Source organism: Sinocyclocheilus rhinocerous, unplaced genomic scaffold (genome assembly GCF_001515625.1).
Source record: "Sinocyclocheilus rhinocerous isolate Xijiao unplaced genomic scaffold, SAMN03320098_v1.1 scaffold128, whole genome shotgun sequence".
Classification (NCBI taxonomy): domain Eukaryota; kingdom Metazoa; phylum Chordata; class Actinopteri; order Cypriniformes; family Cyprinidae; genus Sinocyclocheilus; species Sinocyclocheilus rhinocerous.
In genome coordinates this window covers 334,029-350,915 of record NW_015666174.1, presented here as the reverse complement: position 1 = coordinate 350,915, position 16,887 = coordinate 334,029, and the positions used below count along the sequence as shown (strand labels likewise).

The following is a 16,887-nucleotide window of genomic DNA, read 5'->3' as shown; positions in this document are numbered from 1 at the left end:
ATTAATATTTTGTATAAATTATATTTAATTATTTATTACTTTTTAAACAAATATTTTATATGTATATATATATATATATATATATATATACATAATATTTCTTATTATACCCCTGGTGTATGAAACATGTGTAAGTAAGTAAATAAATAAATACATAAATGTAGCTTTTCAAACATTGATTATTAGTATATTTACATTTTCATATACATTTTGTTATTATGATTTACTGCTTTAACAAATATTTTAGATTTATATTTCTAATATTTCTGATTATTAATTCTATTTCAGTTATGCTTTTTGCATTTTTTTTTACTAGCTCAATTCAAATTCAATTTATTCTCAATTCAATTTAATGTCATGTATCTACAACTATGAAAACTGTAAATGTGTTGAGAAATAGTGATGATCAGAGAGTCTGTTGGTGGGTGTATTTTGTGTCTCTGCTGCAGATGGTCTCACTCACAGCAGAATAGATGGGGCGGAAGGACATCAGCCTCTCAGTGCGATAGGCATTGCTGCCACTCCAGGCCTCCCAGCAAGGGTAATCTCCCTTCTCCAGGATGAACTGCTGGCCATTGAAGGTAGAGTGCTCAAAACCTACCCAGCTAGAGTCAGAAGAAACCATTAGGAGATGGGGCTGGAAAGAGGAAGAGAGATTTACTCAGGTAATCAAAGATGCTTGCTTTTACTCACACGCCACACTCCACCTTCAGGGAGCGGACAGTCTCCATTCCGTACTCCATGATGTTCTGGCAGCAAGCGGTGAATTCACAACGCCTGCCCTGGAAATGCTCCTGATCATAAACAGTAATCTGAAAAAGAAAGAAATGTGTAAATACACACAAATATCCAGGGGCGTAGCCATCTTTTCAGAAGTCAGGGGGACAGAAATGTAGTAATACTTTTTTTTTTTTTAATTGACACGTTTTATTTTTCTCTTATTTATTTTAATTGGCAAAGAAATCAAATACACTGCAGGACAATAACCAATCATTTATATTCTATAATATTTTTTCTTAATTTTTTTTTTTTATATTTTCCTAATGACAGTTTTATGATTTGTGTTTATATACTACAAACCCATTTTTTCCCCATTTTTATCACAGAATAAGGCAGAATAGTTTCTGTACTCTAATAAATGCAATGTCAATTAGCACTGCATTATTCATTACTAATTATTCATATTATTCATTATTCATACTTCATTTATTACCTGGATATAACTTGAAAAACTGAAATTGAAAAACCCTTGAAAACCTCTATGTGAACACACTTGCCCGAAATACAATACAATGTACCTGTTATTTACGTGTTCAATTTTGTTTTAAATTATTTAAATTTATTATTTTTTAAACTTTAATTCAAAATAAATTCATACATCAACAGTCAAAAGTTAGGAATAATTAAGGTTTTTGGAAGAAGTCTCTTATGCTCACCAAGGCTGCATTTATTTGATCAAAATACAGTAAAACTAATATTGTGAAATATGATTACCATTTGAAAAAACTGTTTTCTATCTGAATGTATTTCATAATATCATTTATACCTGTGATGTCAAAGCTGAATTTTCAGCATCATTACTCCAGTCTTCAGTGTCACGTGATCCGTCAGAAATCATTCTGATATGCTGATTTGCTGCTCAAATATTAATAATGATTTTTATTATTATCAATACTGAAAACAGTTTTTGCTCCTTAATATTTTTGTGGAAAATGAGATGATTTATTTATTTATTAATGGTAGTGTTGGCTGCTGAAAATTCAGCATTGATATCACAGGAATAAAATTACAGTTTTAAAATTACAGTTTAAAATATATTCAAATAGAAAACAGTTGTTTTAAATTGTAATAATATTTCACAATATTATTTGCATTTTTGATCAAATAAATGTAGCATTGGTGAGCATAAGTGACAAAATAAAAACAATTAATTAAATATTAAATGAAATAAAAATATAATATTTTTTCTTCTTCTAAAATAAATAAATAAAATCACTGTACCTTCCATGGTCCCATGGGCATTGACATAGGGTTTGTCAGAGCCATTGTTTCAGATATCTCAGCGCTGACTGACCTCCATGCAAGGAATCAGACATCATGTCAGAAGAAGAAGGAGGAAGAAGGGAGGGAAGGACACGGCTGGTTCCTCTCAATGCTGGATCCTACAGATAGACTGGATCTGAGGGGTCTGAGCGTGGCAGCCATACTCCCTGTAGTGCCTGTACTCGCCTCCGTGGCAGTCGCACTCCATAATGTACTGGTAACCACGGTAACCGGGATACTGGTAGCATACCCAGCTAGAGCAACAGGGATAGAGAGGCGGCATGTTACCATGGAGACCAAGTGAAGCTTTTGATTTCTCAAACGTTGACGAATGCAGTGATGAATACACTGACGCCAGGCTTTTTCAGATACAGATCAAAAGCAGCATAAGAGAAGAAACCAGAAAACCAGCCTCCGTAATGATGTGATTAAAATCCATTCGGGCAATCGTACTTACGCGCCACTCATGACTTGGATGGAGCCGACCTCGTTGTTGCACCATCCCATAGCCTGCAGGGAGGGGTAGTCATTGCACACCTCCCACTGCCTTCCAGTCATGTTCTCACACTCGAAAAGCATCATACGGCAATCACTGTGTGTCTGTTTCAGAATGAAGAAAGAAAGACATACAACTTGTTGAATGCCCTGTTGAGTGAAAATCTGATTCGAAGAACTGGTTCCCTTTAAGTTCATGGCTTGCAATTTGAATTAAACTGGCCCCATCTCACAGGATGTTGAATTGGAACAAACGAAACAGCAAATGGAAATTGAATTTACTGCAGTGTAACACAACTTATTTTTTAATTAGTCTAGCACAACAAACTGGACAAGATTTTGGATTCTAGGAAATGTTCTTCCACCATGACCCATAAAATGACCAAGTTAAAATAATTACATCTATAATTAAATAATTTAAATGATTAAATCTAAATCTATCTTATATCATATATCATATAAAAAAAATTATAAATTACATTTTAAATAAATATTTTAGACCAATATTTCTAATGTTTTGACTATACCCTTTGTATGATAACTTATGTAAATGATATACATAATTAATTAAATAAATAAATAAATTAGATTTATATTTGATTATTTATTGCTTTGTAACAAATATTTTAGACTTATTTTTCTAATATTTCTCATTATGCCCCTTTGTGTATGATAGCATACATATATAAATTATGTAAATAAATAAATAAAGGTAGCTTTTCAGACATTGATTATTAATATTTTATATTAATTAATATTTTATTATTTATTATTCTAATATTTCTTATTATACCCCTGGTGTATGAAACGTGTGTAAGTAAAAAAAGTAAGTATGTAAATAAATAAATAAGTAAACATAGCTTTTCAAACGTTGATTTTTAGTATATTAACATTTGTACGTTATTATGATTTACTTATCTTTTTTTTTTAACAATTTAGGCTTATATTTCTAATATTTCTATTAATTCTATTTCAATTATGCTTTGTGCAATTTATTTGCTAGTTCAATTCAAATTCACTTTATTCTCAATTCAATTTAATGCCATGTATCTACAACTATGTCAAAAAATGTAAATGTGTTGAGAAATAGTGATGATCAGAGAGTCTGTTGGTGGGTGTATTTTGTGTCTCTGCTGCAGATGGTCTCACTCACAGCAGAATAGATGGGGCGGAAGGACATCATCCTCTCAATGCGATAGGCATTGTTGCCACTCCAGGCCTCCCAGCAAGGGTAATCTCCCTTCTCCAGGATGAACTGCTGGCCATTGAAGGTAGAGTGCTCAAAACCTACCCAGCTAGAGTCAGAAGAAACCATTAGGAGATGGGGCTGGAAAGAGGAAGAGAGATTTACTCAGGTAATCAAAGATGCTTGCTTTTACTCACACGCCACACTCCACCTTCAGGGAGCGGACAGTCTCCATTCCGTACTCCATGATGTTCTGGCAGCAAGCGGTGAATTCACAACGCCTGCCCTGGAAATGCTCCTGATCATAAACAGTAATCTGAAAAAGAAAGAAATGTGTAAATACACACAAATATCCAGGGGCGTAGCCATCTTTTCAGAAGTCAGGGGGACAGAAATGTAGTAATACTTTTTTTTTTTTTAATTGACACGTTTTATTTTTCTCTTATTTATTTTAATTGGCAAAGAAATCAAATACACTGCAGGACAATAACCAATCATTTATATTCTATAATATTTTTTCTTAATTTTTTTTTTTTTATATTTTCCTAATGACAGTTTTATGATTTGTGTTTATATACATTTTTCCCCTTTTTCCCCCATTTTTATCACAGAATAAGGCAGAATAGTTTCTGTACTCTAATAAATGCAATGTCAATTAGCACTGCATTATTCATTACTAATTATTCATATTATTCATTATTCATACTTCATTTATTACCTGGATATAACTTGAAAAACTGAAATTGAAAAACCCTTGAAAACCTCTATGTGAACACACTTGCCCGAAATACAATACAATGTACCTGTTATTTACGTGTTCAATTTTGTTTTAAATTATTTAAATTTATTATTTTTTAAACTTTAATTCAAAATAAATTCATACATCAACAGTCAAAAGTTAGGAATAATTAAGGTTTTTGGAAGAAGTCTCTTATGCTCACCAAGGCTGCATTTATTTGATCAAAATACAGTAAAACTAATATTGTGAAAGATGATTACCATTTGAAAAAACTGTTTTCTATCTGAATGTATTTCATAATATCATTTATACCTGTGATGTCAAAGCTGAATTTTCAGCATCATTACTCCAGTCTTCAGTGTCACGTGATCCGTCAGAAATCATTCTGATATGCTGATTTGCTGCTCAAATATTAATAATGATTTTTATTATTATCAATACTGAAAACAGTTTTTGCTCCTTAATATTTTTGTGGAAAATGAGATGATTTATTTATTTATTAATGGTAGTGTTGGCTGCTGAAAATTCAGCATTGATATCACAGGAATAAAATTACAGTTTTAAAATTACAGTTTAAAATATATTCAAATAGAAAACAGTTGTTTTAAATTGTAATAATATTTCACAATATTATTTGCATTTTTGATCAAATAAATGTAGCATTGGTGAGCATAAGTGACAAAATAAAAACAATTAATTAAATATTAAATGAAATAAAAATATAATATTTTTTCTTCTTCTAAAATAAATAAATAAAATCACTGTACCTTCCATGGTCCCATGGGCATTGACATAAGGTTTGTCAGAGCCATTGTTTCAGATATCTCAGCGCTGACTGACCTGCATGCAAAGAATCAGACATCATGTCAGAAGAGTTCATCGCTGTATAACATCCCTAAAATGCCATACATGATGAACAGTTTTCATACATTTCTACTTTCACTTACCTGTCATACTGTGAAAAAAAAACAGTACAAGTGCTTTTTTTTTTTTCATAACATTCTTTGTGCGACAAGCCTGAACATTGTTGGATCAATTAAACCGAGTGGCTTATATTACAGTCTAATGCACATCAGGTCAGTCTTGTTCAAATACCTTGTTGAATCATAATTATCTCCTCTATCATAATTATAATTAGCATGTCTGATTGTATCAGTGGATCGTTGTTTGATTTATCATTCTGTATATGTAATGCTCACTATGGTGTTCCAGGCTTGTTTAATCTGGTTTAAAGTTGGCAGAGGTACAGGGTTTACCAGACTTACCCAATAGAATGAGCTGTATGCGTTGAGGGGAATCCACCACGCGGTCTCCTGCTCAGGCATCTGTGGGGCTATTTATACAGACACCGCTTCAATGGGGCTCCCTGATTCACAGACCCCGGCTGCTGTCAGCATTTTGCTTGGGATGCCTTTTGTTTCTGACCTCAACTGTAGTCCTTTATTTCCTCCGCATGCTCTTTACAATGAACTGATCTCCACCAATGAGCGGCCATGGGGCTGCATGGCCTCTCATGTTCCACTACCTGATGATCACCTCACTTTTACACTATAAAGGTAGCAATGTATACTAATATGTGATTTTAGGTCACATTTATGTGGATTACATAAAAGGTTATATACTATAACTCGAGATTTTCATTTCAGGCCTTTCAAATTTGAATTGAAGACGTCTTTGCGACAGTATTTGGTATTTTACAGACTTTATAAGGAAAAAAATCTATTCAAAATAGCACTGAAATATATTGTTTTTTTACATAATACAAATTTTTAATTTGTTGATGCCTGAGATGCAATGACAAACAATAATGAATATTTATATTTCCAGTTTTTAGTCTCACATCTGAGTGCAAACTTAACGCCGCTGCTTACATGTTTTCTGGGGTTTAGTCAGATTTCGGAGTAACGCGGATGAGTTTCTGACCCATAAATGGAAAAACATTGCAATGCAGATGCTAATATGAATCAGTGTGTTTTCCAAATCAATGAAGCGGATACTGGTTGAGCTCAAATGCCGACAAATTTAACATTACAGCAGTTTAAATGTCTAAAAACTACTGTGTTCAATTGCAACTTATATCAAATTCAGGAACAATACATGGGTTTTTAGAAAAACTATGTACCATAGGACATTTACATTGAAAGATGCACATATACTGAAAACAAATAGGTGTAGGATTTACTTTGAAACAAGTTTCACTCGACTGCTAGTTAATTTCACAAATAATTGCAAAGGAACGGCATTGAATTAATGTGAAATTCTGAAGTAGAATGACTAAAATTGAGTTTTCTTGTAAAACGTACTCCAGATATCTTTTTTATTTCAGTGTATAGACCTGAACATTTCAGTCCGTGCGATTTGAAATGAACTGAACAGCTTTAGCGTTCATTGTGAAATGACTTCTGATGCTCAGCCCACAACCTCGACCCAGGTCTCTTTGCAAAACAATGGCCTTACACAGACTGCAGTCAGCACATTGTTGTCCAGGGTGGAGGTGTGTGTGTCGAATGTGTATGACGTGTGTATCTGTTAAGCTCTGTGTGAGTGTGTGTGTGTGTGTGTGTGTGTCAAATGTAGTTCTGGTTGTGTGTAAAAATGTCTGTATGTGCATGTGTGTGTGTGGATTTCTGCTGATGAGAGCAGCCACACCGTGATGACAAAGAGACAAGCCAGCTCAGCAGGCCCCTGAGATGAAATGAGTGTGTCCTCTTCTACAAACATACACTCTCTCAGCCATATTATTAATAAACTCACCATGAACATTACTATAACAAAAACGTGTTGCTGATGACATTTATTTATGCCTTTGTTCTGTCTTTTAAGCTATAAAGGTTTGATTCTATCTTAGTTTTGTATCATAACAACAATAGCTGTAATATAACAGGCTATTATACCAGTAAGCACAACTATATTGGTTAAAAGGGAGTTCTTTGAATTATTCGAAGATGCATTATTTGATGAATTGCTCGAGTTAGGGTTAGGGTTTTTTTCTTCATAGTGTTAAGAAATCAGTGTCTCATTCTCTGGTATAAATGAAATGAAATGTTGATATTGTTTATATCAACGGTTAGGCTATTTTTTGTTGTTGTAGCCTACTGTCGTGTAGCGTCCTCTTGTGGACTGTCATAACTTCACTAAATTCAGGTTGTTTATTGGCATATATGGTTCCATCAAGAACCTTTTATTGCACAAAAAGTACTTTATGGTGGCAAAAGATTATTTAAGTTATTAAAATGTGTTTTTTTTCTTAAAAGAAAAAGGGGCTATTTTAAGAACTGTTCACTGAAACGTTCTGTGGGAAACCCAAAAATGGTTCTTCACTGGAATTGCTGCGTAAAACCCTTAATGGAACCTTTCTTTTTAAGAGTTTTGAATCAAATTTCGAATCAAAGACTTTCACATCACATGTCAATGCAGCCTGAAATTAGAAAAATAAAAAAAAATTAATTAATTAGAAATTTAAAAAAAACCGTATATACAGCTATATAAGTTTTATTTTTATTTTAAATAATAATATTGGCGTTACAATTTCTCATATTTGCTGGGGGTTGTGCTTTATTTAGGCTATTTGATTTGTTTTGAGTTGAATTAATGCACCTTCACACCATTCGCGAATCAATTTGGATCATACCACACGACAAACGGGATAATTCAAAACAGATATCCGGCGCACACTACATGCTAGAATGACCAGTTCAGTCCAGGCTCGACGACTGATTTTATTAAAAACTATTTCCTTAGAAATACAACGCGCTGAACTCAAAGCAGTCTTTTTTATCAGTCAAACAGTGTCATCTGTTGTCACCGTGCGCCACTGAACTACAGGCGACCCCCTCGTGCCTCGCAGTAGTACGTCCCTCAGCTGGAGCGCGAGAGAGGTTCAGATTGAGCGGAGAACAGGAGGATTTAAATACCTCTAAACGGGCGACCTGCTCAGCCCTTCGGGTGCGGGAGGGTGACTGTTTTGTGTCTTTTCTAGACCGGGGGAGCAGGGGGGTGGTGGAGGAGGAACGGATAATGAGCTATTCTTGTACCAGCACAGGCAACAGCCAGGACCCATCGAGCTCTAAGAAGTCCGGCGGCGTTAATCCCGGTAGTTGCAGCAGTAGCAGCAGCAGCGGAGACACCGGCAACGGCAATAACCGCCACAGCATCCGCGGCAGCAAAGCGAACTCGAACCCTGATTTATCCGAGGCCATGAAAGTCAAGAAGGGCTGCAACACGACAGACGTCGGGGTCCCCGTCACCACAGAGGAGGAGCTGCTTGCGAACAAAACGATCACCCCGGAGGATGTGCTGGGATTGCAGAAGATCACTGAAAGTAAGTGACCGAGTGGATCGGAACACACTCGGAATATTTCGCCAAACATCGTGCATTGTCGCAAAGCTATTGAATAATTTGCGTTTTGTATCAACGCAGGCTTCAGTAGATTGAGTAATCACAGATCCTCTTGTTTATGAACACTTCACTGTGCTATATACGCCATATTGTAGCAATTCTAGATCAGCGGGTTTCTTTAATAAGAAAGACTGAAAAATAACTTGCTTGAATTACAGACTGAACCAAACAGGTTTTATACGGACCATCAAAATTTCGACCTATTGGTGTGCAAATATGACATTATAGTGCATCTATGTAGCTCACTCTTCAAAGGTCTTTATTAGGGTTATATGACCTCTTACTGGTAATACTACTGAAATTGAATTTATCAGCTATTGAATGACTTTGGAAATGGGAAGAAATAAATGGCATGGGCAGTGTCATTTCCCAAGGATCAACTATAATTAACCACCTTCAGCCTTGCAGTCCTAAGCATGGTTAGGTAACAGGTGGCCAATAAGCCCTCCATTACTGTTTTTAAAGGCCCGTGCAATGGTTTATACAACATCCACATCGCATGAACCTTAATGAAGAGGCTGCATGTAATGCTAAGCTATTAGAAATACCTCCAAAAAAGTTTGGATTCTAATTAATTATTAATTAATTATTTTTTAATATAAATTCCTGATCAGTTCTAACCATTTTGCGAATTATATCAGGACTTGTGTGTCAAGGCCCTTTTTCCTGCATCTAGCATTTAAACAGCAGTCATTATTTTTCATATTTATGATATATAAATCTACAATAAAATTAAAGTACAATTTGGTTAATTTTCCCGCTGATAGTGAACAGAAATCCCTTGAGTTCCTGTGGTTCTCTTGTCCATTAGCTACTTTCGAGCAACTTTGCATACACTGAATAACTTGTAATGTGACTTTAGTGGTTACTGAAACGTATTTTGAGAACACTCTTGAAATTTGTGCGTGTGTGTATATATAAATGATGTAAATATATGTAAAATATATTATAAATTATATCCTTCTCTTGGCAGCCATCTTTCTCTGTTACAGTTAATATGTTCATCATCCTTGTATTTTTGTATCATGTATAAAAGACCTGACTTTTCTTTTCTTCTTTTTTTTTTAAAAATAATTTAGGAAAGAAGTGAAAGTTTAAAAAGAAAGTTTAGGAAAGATGTGTATATTAAATGTTTTAATAAAAGTTCTAATGAAGATGAAGAATGAACACCAAACATGATAAATGTATTTGGCTACACATTTTTATGCATCAAACAAATTAATAAATAAAATTGATTCATTACACCTGCATTTTTTTCATGTTAAACTATAAGATATTTAAGTTACAATAATTGTCACCCCATAACAGCTATTAATAATATTAATTATGATTACTCATGACAACAACAATAATACAGATTCATGAACAAAAACATTATCAACTCTTACTGGAAAATGATGCTGTGATTTGTTCTGTGTTAGCCACCCTGATAACTATATCTTGGTAAAGTGATGCATGTAAATGAGCAGGGTAGTGGGCCATGTTTTTGTCAGATGGTGAGTTTTTAATGTGCCCTACAAATGTGCAGATCATGTTTGTTTCCAGCCACTCAACCAGCATGTTTATTTGCTGAAAGCAGTTACATAATTTCACCTGTTTGCTGTGTTTGACTACATAAGCTGTCCTGTTGGGCCTCTCTGAACATCTGAGAAATGCTGCCCACTCAAAGCAACAAACCTGTGCTTTGCTCACAGTACACAAGACATATTTTAGTGCACCAAAAACCATGTCCTACTCTTTTTGATCTGTCAACAGGCAAAATGGTTCCACTGCTCTCTTTTCATTGGTGTTCACTCCTGCTTTAAATACTAAAAATAATTTCTCTTTATTTTAACTTGGTTCATCGTTGATATAATCCATGTGTTTTTAGTCGTTTCTTGAAGATGGTTAAGGACTCTGATTGATCTGGGCAGGTCATTCCACCAGGAGGGAACAGTTAATGAAAAAGTCAGTGAAAGTGATTTTGTGCCTCTTTGAGATGGCGCAATAATACGCCGTTCACTTGCAAGCTTCTAGAGGGCACAGAACTCTGAATACTGAATACCTACTAACTACTAATACTTACTAACTCTTGGGAAAGGTTTTTTAGGCAAACATTAATGCCTTGAATTTAATGCGAGAAAGGATTAAATTTCCAATCATTAGAGATAAGCAGACCAGTACCTCCAGCTCTGCCAGTCAGACGGGGGGAGTGGGAAAAAGAGAAATTATTGGAGAGTGCATTGTCCTCTGGTTTGATCCACGTCTCTGTCAGGGCCATGAGGTTTAGTCTTGAATGACTTGGAATTAATAAAATCTTATTATATTAATAGTAATATAATAATCTTAATTAATCTTATATTAATCTAATCTATTGCTGAGCCATTAACATGTCATATCATCTGAGAGCAATTGATAGAGGGTTTGAAAGCATATGTGTTGGCTCCTAATTATTCTGAGTGACCAATATTAGCACCTTTAGATAATACATTGCATGCTGAGTAATTGAGGCACATGTTGATATTTTTACCATGGCAACTCTTTCTGCAGGTTGAAGGTGGTCCAGGAAACTTGCCTCATTAAAAGCAAGTTTCCTGGAGACCTGAAGCTTTAGAGAAGCAGTTACATACATGCAGTTTTATGTAGAAATGGGCATATTTTTATTATAAATGTGATATAATTCAAAATATATTTCTTTGCTTGTATGATGTTGTAATGTTCATAATATAGGGTTGATCGTAAAACATTGTTCTGAAGTTTAGTGTCAAACCATTCCAAATTCATCGGGTTCAAACTTTGAATTTTTCTGCCTTTGAATGTTACTTTAAGCCTTAAATTCCTGGCATTCTATGCATTTGCATTTAATTGCATTTATTTTTGCTTTTATCTAGGGTTGGAATTATGTCATATCCGAATTGCCTTGTATCGACGTTTCCTGTCACTGCAGAGGATTTGCCACATGAAATTAGTTTTTATACGTTCCGCAGGAAAGGAAGAACATGAAGATCTGTTTTTTTTTTTTATCATCATTGTAAATGTCATTCCTGAGCATCTTAAATTTAGAGTAAGTCAGTATCAGGCCAGAATTTCATCAAAGCAACTTTGTAATTTGCTTTTAGGCCTGTAGAGAGAATATTCCATGGTCTTTTCAAACCGTTAGCTTTGCTTCTCCAGTTAACCCTCATTGTAACCATGACCAATAATAGTTGGAAGGTGCATCAAATAGCCCACCAGAACACGCGTTTACGAGAGAGTGAAGTTCCAGCCGGATGATGTAATGCGTAGGCGTAGCGTAAGCTCCGGTGAGATGACGAACGCGGAAGCACTGAGAGAGCAAAACAAAACACCGGGCACGAATTAGAAGTACAAAACGAGGATTTGTATAGAAAAATGTCGGAGGATTTCGATATAAGCCAGGAGGAGACTGGTTTTCCTTTGCTAAACAACAGAAACTTTGCTTCCTTTGCTCCTGTAAACAAAACTTGGTTCTCATGAGACTTGCATATATTACTGGAGCTTACGCTATGCCTACAACCTACTTCATCTGCTGGAACACCACTCTCTCGTGTATGCACGTACCAGTTAGGGGAAGCTAGAGATTGTTTTATAAAGTTCTAAATATGAATATTTTTCTTACAAAAACTAATCGATTTGCTTCAGGAGGCCTTTATTAACCCCCCGGAGCTGTGGAGCACTTTTTTTATGATGGATTGGCGCAGTTTATTGGACTTCCTTTGGACTATTGAATATTACCACCTATTCACTGCCATTATAAAGCTTGGAAGCTTTAAATATAACTCAAATTGTATTCTTCTGAAAGAAGAAAGTCATGTACAGCTAGTAAATTATGGGGTAATTTTCATTTTTGTATTAACTATCCCTTGAAATCATATTTCGACTAATTAATGCAATTTAGAAGACTGTCCTTTTAACTAAACAAATCATGGTTCTTGCTGCAAAACTACCCTTGACCTATCTGTCTCCAGGCCGAATTGATTCAGACAGTATAAATTTAGCTTTGAACATTGAAAAATATAATATTTATATATTTAGTCTGAATGACAATGATCCATATTCTTTAGTCTCTCTATGCTAAAGACAAAGTCCAGACATGTGAGAGTCAAGCTCCAGTCGTTTTCTTGTGAACATTTTTCTCCACTGATTAAGTACTGCAACTCTCTGTTTTAATACCTGTGCTTCATTGGCAGAATTTTATTTTAAATAATCCTGGCTAATATGTTAGTAATAGTATGTATTAATTCAATATTTATTTAGTATTAATATCCACCTAACATAAAAGCTGTATTAGTAGCCTTTGTTCTAATGATCAACAATGGTCTGAATGGTCTAACCCATATTTCCAACTGTACATTTATACTGTTTAAAGGGGTCCTATTATGCTCTTTTATGAAGTCTTGATTTTGTTTTGGGGGTGTACTAGAACAGGCTCTCATACTAGGTTGTTCGAAAAACACATTATTTTCACATATTTTACATTATTACAACACCTCTCTCCCCATTCTGGCATGAACGGCTCGAAAAAGTGATTTCTGTTAAATAAAATACCTCCTTTTGAAGTGGACTTTGAACTTTGTAACTTTGCAGATCTTTTTTATGCTCAAACAGCATCATTACAGACTAACTAAAGTTGAAAAAGTGAAAAAGCATAATAGGACCCCTTTAATATACTATTATAAAAAATGTTTAGGGTTTTATTTGAATTATTTTTAATGTGACAATTATTGACCATAATAACTACATTGGTGCATCCATATGCTTTTCATTTATACAGTCAAACCTTACACTTCAATGTGCTGTCATACTGTATCTTCATTTTCATTTCTCTTCTTTCTCCCGTTCTTTGTTTTAAACCGACACAGCATCTATATCTATGTTATGTAGCTTTCACTCAGTCAGTTTTAGATGTTAATCATCGTTAAGAAGGCTCAAATGGATACATGGATTTACTATCCACATCTGATTAAATATAATTCAAATTAATGTGCTTGGAGGTGTTTAAAGTACGTCGACAAAAACCCTTGTCCTCTCCAGTATTCATCTCTAATTTAAATGTAATATCCTGTTCCAGTTCCAACTCTATGCACACAATTATCAGAAAGTAATTTATACAAGGCTGTACTATAGCAGACAAGCAAATCAGAAAAAAGCTCATTACTCTTTCTAAATTTACCAACTATGTTGTTTTTCCTTAAGACTGCGCGCAGTGTGTAAAATCATACTTCAACCAGACAGTTTGTTTTACCTCACTGTTAGTCCTGAACTGCAGTTTCTGCATTGTTTACCTCTTATCTAACTCTGAGTTGAATAATTCAACATGTGACCCAGCTTCAGTGTTGATCCAATTAAATTATATTGACATATATTCAAATATGCGACTCTGCATAACTTTGTCTTCTCCAGCAAAAATGAAAGCACTGCTAAACATGCATTTAGATCATGTCTACTTAAAGGGGTCATATGATGCTATTTTAAAGATCATTATTTTGTGTATTTGGTGTAACAGCACACACACGACGCGTTACTCTGCGCTGCGCAAAACTCCGCATTTGAACGGTCAATAGCAAATACTTAAACTAGTAACAAAACATACTTACAGTCGCTGATTCAGAAGCGCCAGATTGTCATAGCAAAGTTGGAATTTACCCTTTTTCTTATAGCCTTTGTGCACAGCCAGCTTTGTACTCTTCTAGGTTCAAAAAACTGTCGTCCATAAAATGCGTTGCACAAATTCGAACATCTGGGTTGTGCTGTTCTGTTGTAAATAAATCTTAACCAATGATTCCTAATTGCATCTACTTCCGGAAGGCCAAATAAAGTGCTTTTGCATTAGCACTGAAACACAGCGTCTCCCTGACATGGCTGCATCAACATAATATTTCCACATAGTGACCTAGATATGTGGGGGCGTGTTAGAACGAGCCGTTTTAGGTAGGTGTGGCTGACTCTTAACTTTTATAAAGAATATCTCTTTGGATTTGAGACTTTAGTCTTTGCAACTTTACAGATCTTTTTTATGCACCAAGAGCTTGTAACACTCCAAAGAGAAAGGAAAACTTGAAATCGCATCATATGACCCCTTTAAGAATCATAACTTCAACTCCCAGTCCCTGTTACAGAATTGTAAATTTGCAGTCTGAGTTTAACATGAAATTAATAGAAAATTAAGACTAATGGGTAGTAGGGAGTTTGTTCTGTATACTGACGGTCTGTGTGAATGTTTAAAGTCAGCATAAAACGTAAATGTATCCTTTCTATTTTTTAAGTGCATGGTATTGATCTTTTTGTGAACGATTCATCCATGCAGATTTTTTTTTCCTCCAATCATTTTGTATGCATAAACCCAACATTAACACTATTTTAAATCACTGTCCTTTTTAAAAACATAAAACACCTTTGTGTCCTCTGTTCTTGAGCCAGGTTGTTTTGAGCTGTAAATGCCATGTGAAGCATTGCCAATGCCTATTCAATGTGTGAGTATGCCAATCGCACACATTTAGGAGTTTTTTTTTCACACCGTTTATATATCTCTACAGTGACCGTGTAATATCGGTATCGGTATCGGCCCCAAAAAAACCATATCGGTCGGGCTCTAGTTTTAATATCAGTGTTTTGATATGGTTACGTATCCAAACTTTAGGACATGGATGACGAAATGTTAGCTTGGCATGCTAATTGGTTAGTATGCTAACTGAAAACCAGACTTGTTAAATTTGACCATATGTGTTGTACATATCAATATTTGACATTTTCAAATAATGAAATTTGCATACAAACATTTTCATGAACAAATCATGATTCATCAATATATTTTGTACTACATTTTATTCTAAATTTATGAAAAAAAAAATAATAATTGTAAAAACAACTAAAGGCACACTCTGGGTTGCCTTAGAATTGTGTTAAGATTAAATTTTAATCTTTACACCCTTAGAGCTTTAAGTAAGGCCAGGGTTTCTGGACCAGTGCCTGATTGTACTGTACCTAGACTGTAGATAGAGCACACATTAATAATACATTGACTTTTTGATTCAGATCATTTGACTTGGTTGAAAAAGATGTTGATCCAGGAACATGTCTTACTTGGCAAAATCACGGCGACCATATCTCTACATACATGGTGGCATCTCTTGCCCTTTTGGTGCTCTCCACTGTCTGCTCTTACGGTAATTTCCTGTGTTTTATTCTAGTGTCTATATCTGCACCTCTAAACTCCAGATGGCTAATCTGCCAAGCTTAATGTGCTAAAAATGTACACCAGTCCTTTGCAACCTAGTGTCCTTAGCACGGCCCGGTGTCATGAAAAATTCAATCCTCCTGCAGATTCCAATCCCCCTTGGACCCCAAGAGATAGCCGTTTGTAAAGCCTGATAGATCAGAGATGATGATAATGATGATAATAAATGTGTTCCCCTTGACATCTGAAGATTAATAGTTTTGAATGGAATGTATGGTACTATCATGTCCATTATATTGCACGTTTTAATGCATGGTGCTGGCAATGCCAAGGTTATACTGTAGGTTTGATTCCCAGGAAAAGCAAGAACTGAAAACTTAAATAAAATGTGTACCTTGAATGCAGTGTAAGAAATTCAGATGTGGGGGGTAATTTCAAAATCACACAAGGTCCGCAGATAATACTAATCCCGTGCGAATAGGGCTTAAATTGCTTTTGATAAAAGCATCTGCCAAATGCAAAAAAAATGTAAAACCTGGTTGAATAATTTTTTCATAAATCAGAAAAATAATTTGTTTTACTAGCTGGACTGTGGATCGTTCACAGCGGTTAATGGCTCACCGGATGGGAGGATTGTCAGTGAATAACTTATCATTTTTAGCCTGTTCCTGCTACTGTTTGAACAAGACTCTGATTATGGTACACGAGTCATACTGACTAATGTTATGAGATATGTATTGTACCTCTGCTGTCATTTTGAAGCATTGGGCACTAATTACAGTACGTAAAAAAAAAAAGGCTTATGACATTTTGTTGAACTGTTCCTTTTAATAATTAGACCAGTTTGGTAG

At 34.9% G+C, this 16,887-nt stretch overlaps 2 protein-coding genes across 3 annotated transcripts in view; one reads left to right on the top strand and one right to left on the bottom strand.

Moving 5' to 3' along the window:
• Positions 1–5,815, bottom strand: part of cryba1b (crystallin, beta A1b) — an 8,818-nt gene extending 3,003 nt beyond the window's left edge. The window contains exons 1-4 of one of the 2 annotated variants that reach the window (XM_016543207.1): positions 5,729–5,815; positions 5,231–5,303; positions 3,922–4,040; positions 3,692–3,833 (exon numbers count right to left, since the gene is read on the bottom strand). In XM_016543207.1, the coding sequence (XP_016398693.1) occupies positions 3,692–3,833; positions 3,922–4,040; positions 5,231–5,275 (306 nt within the window). In that variant the 5' untranslated portion in view covers positions 5,276–5,303; positions 5,729–5,815. Of the gene's footprint in view, positions 1–463; positions 606–693; positions 813–2,001; positions 2,075–3,691; positions 3,834–3,921; positions 4,041–5,230; positions 5,304–5,728 lie in introns of both variants that reach the window. The other variant, XM_016543206.1, reaches the window with a different exon arrangement.
• Positions 5,816–8,140: 2,325 nt separating this feature from the next.
• The window catches only part of LOC107731972 (protein unc-119 homolog A-like), a 25,472-nt gene continuing 16,725 nt past the window's right edge, over positions 8,141–16,887 (top strand). Inside the window, exon 1 of the mRNA XM_016543197.1 lies at positions 8,141–8,784. Within this exon, the coding sequence (XP_016398683.1) occupies positions 8,481–8,784 (304 nt within the window). The 5' untranslated portion in view covers positions 8,141–8,480. The remainder of the gene's footprint in view (positions 8,785–16,887) is intronic.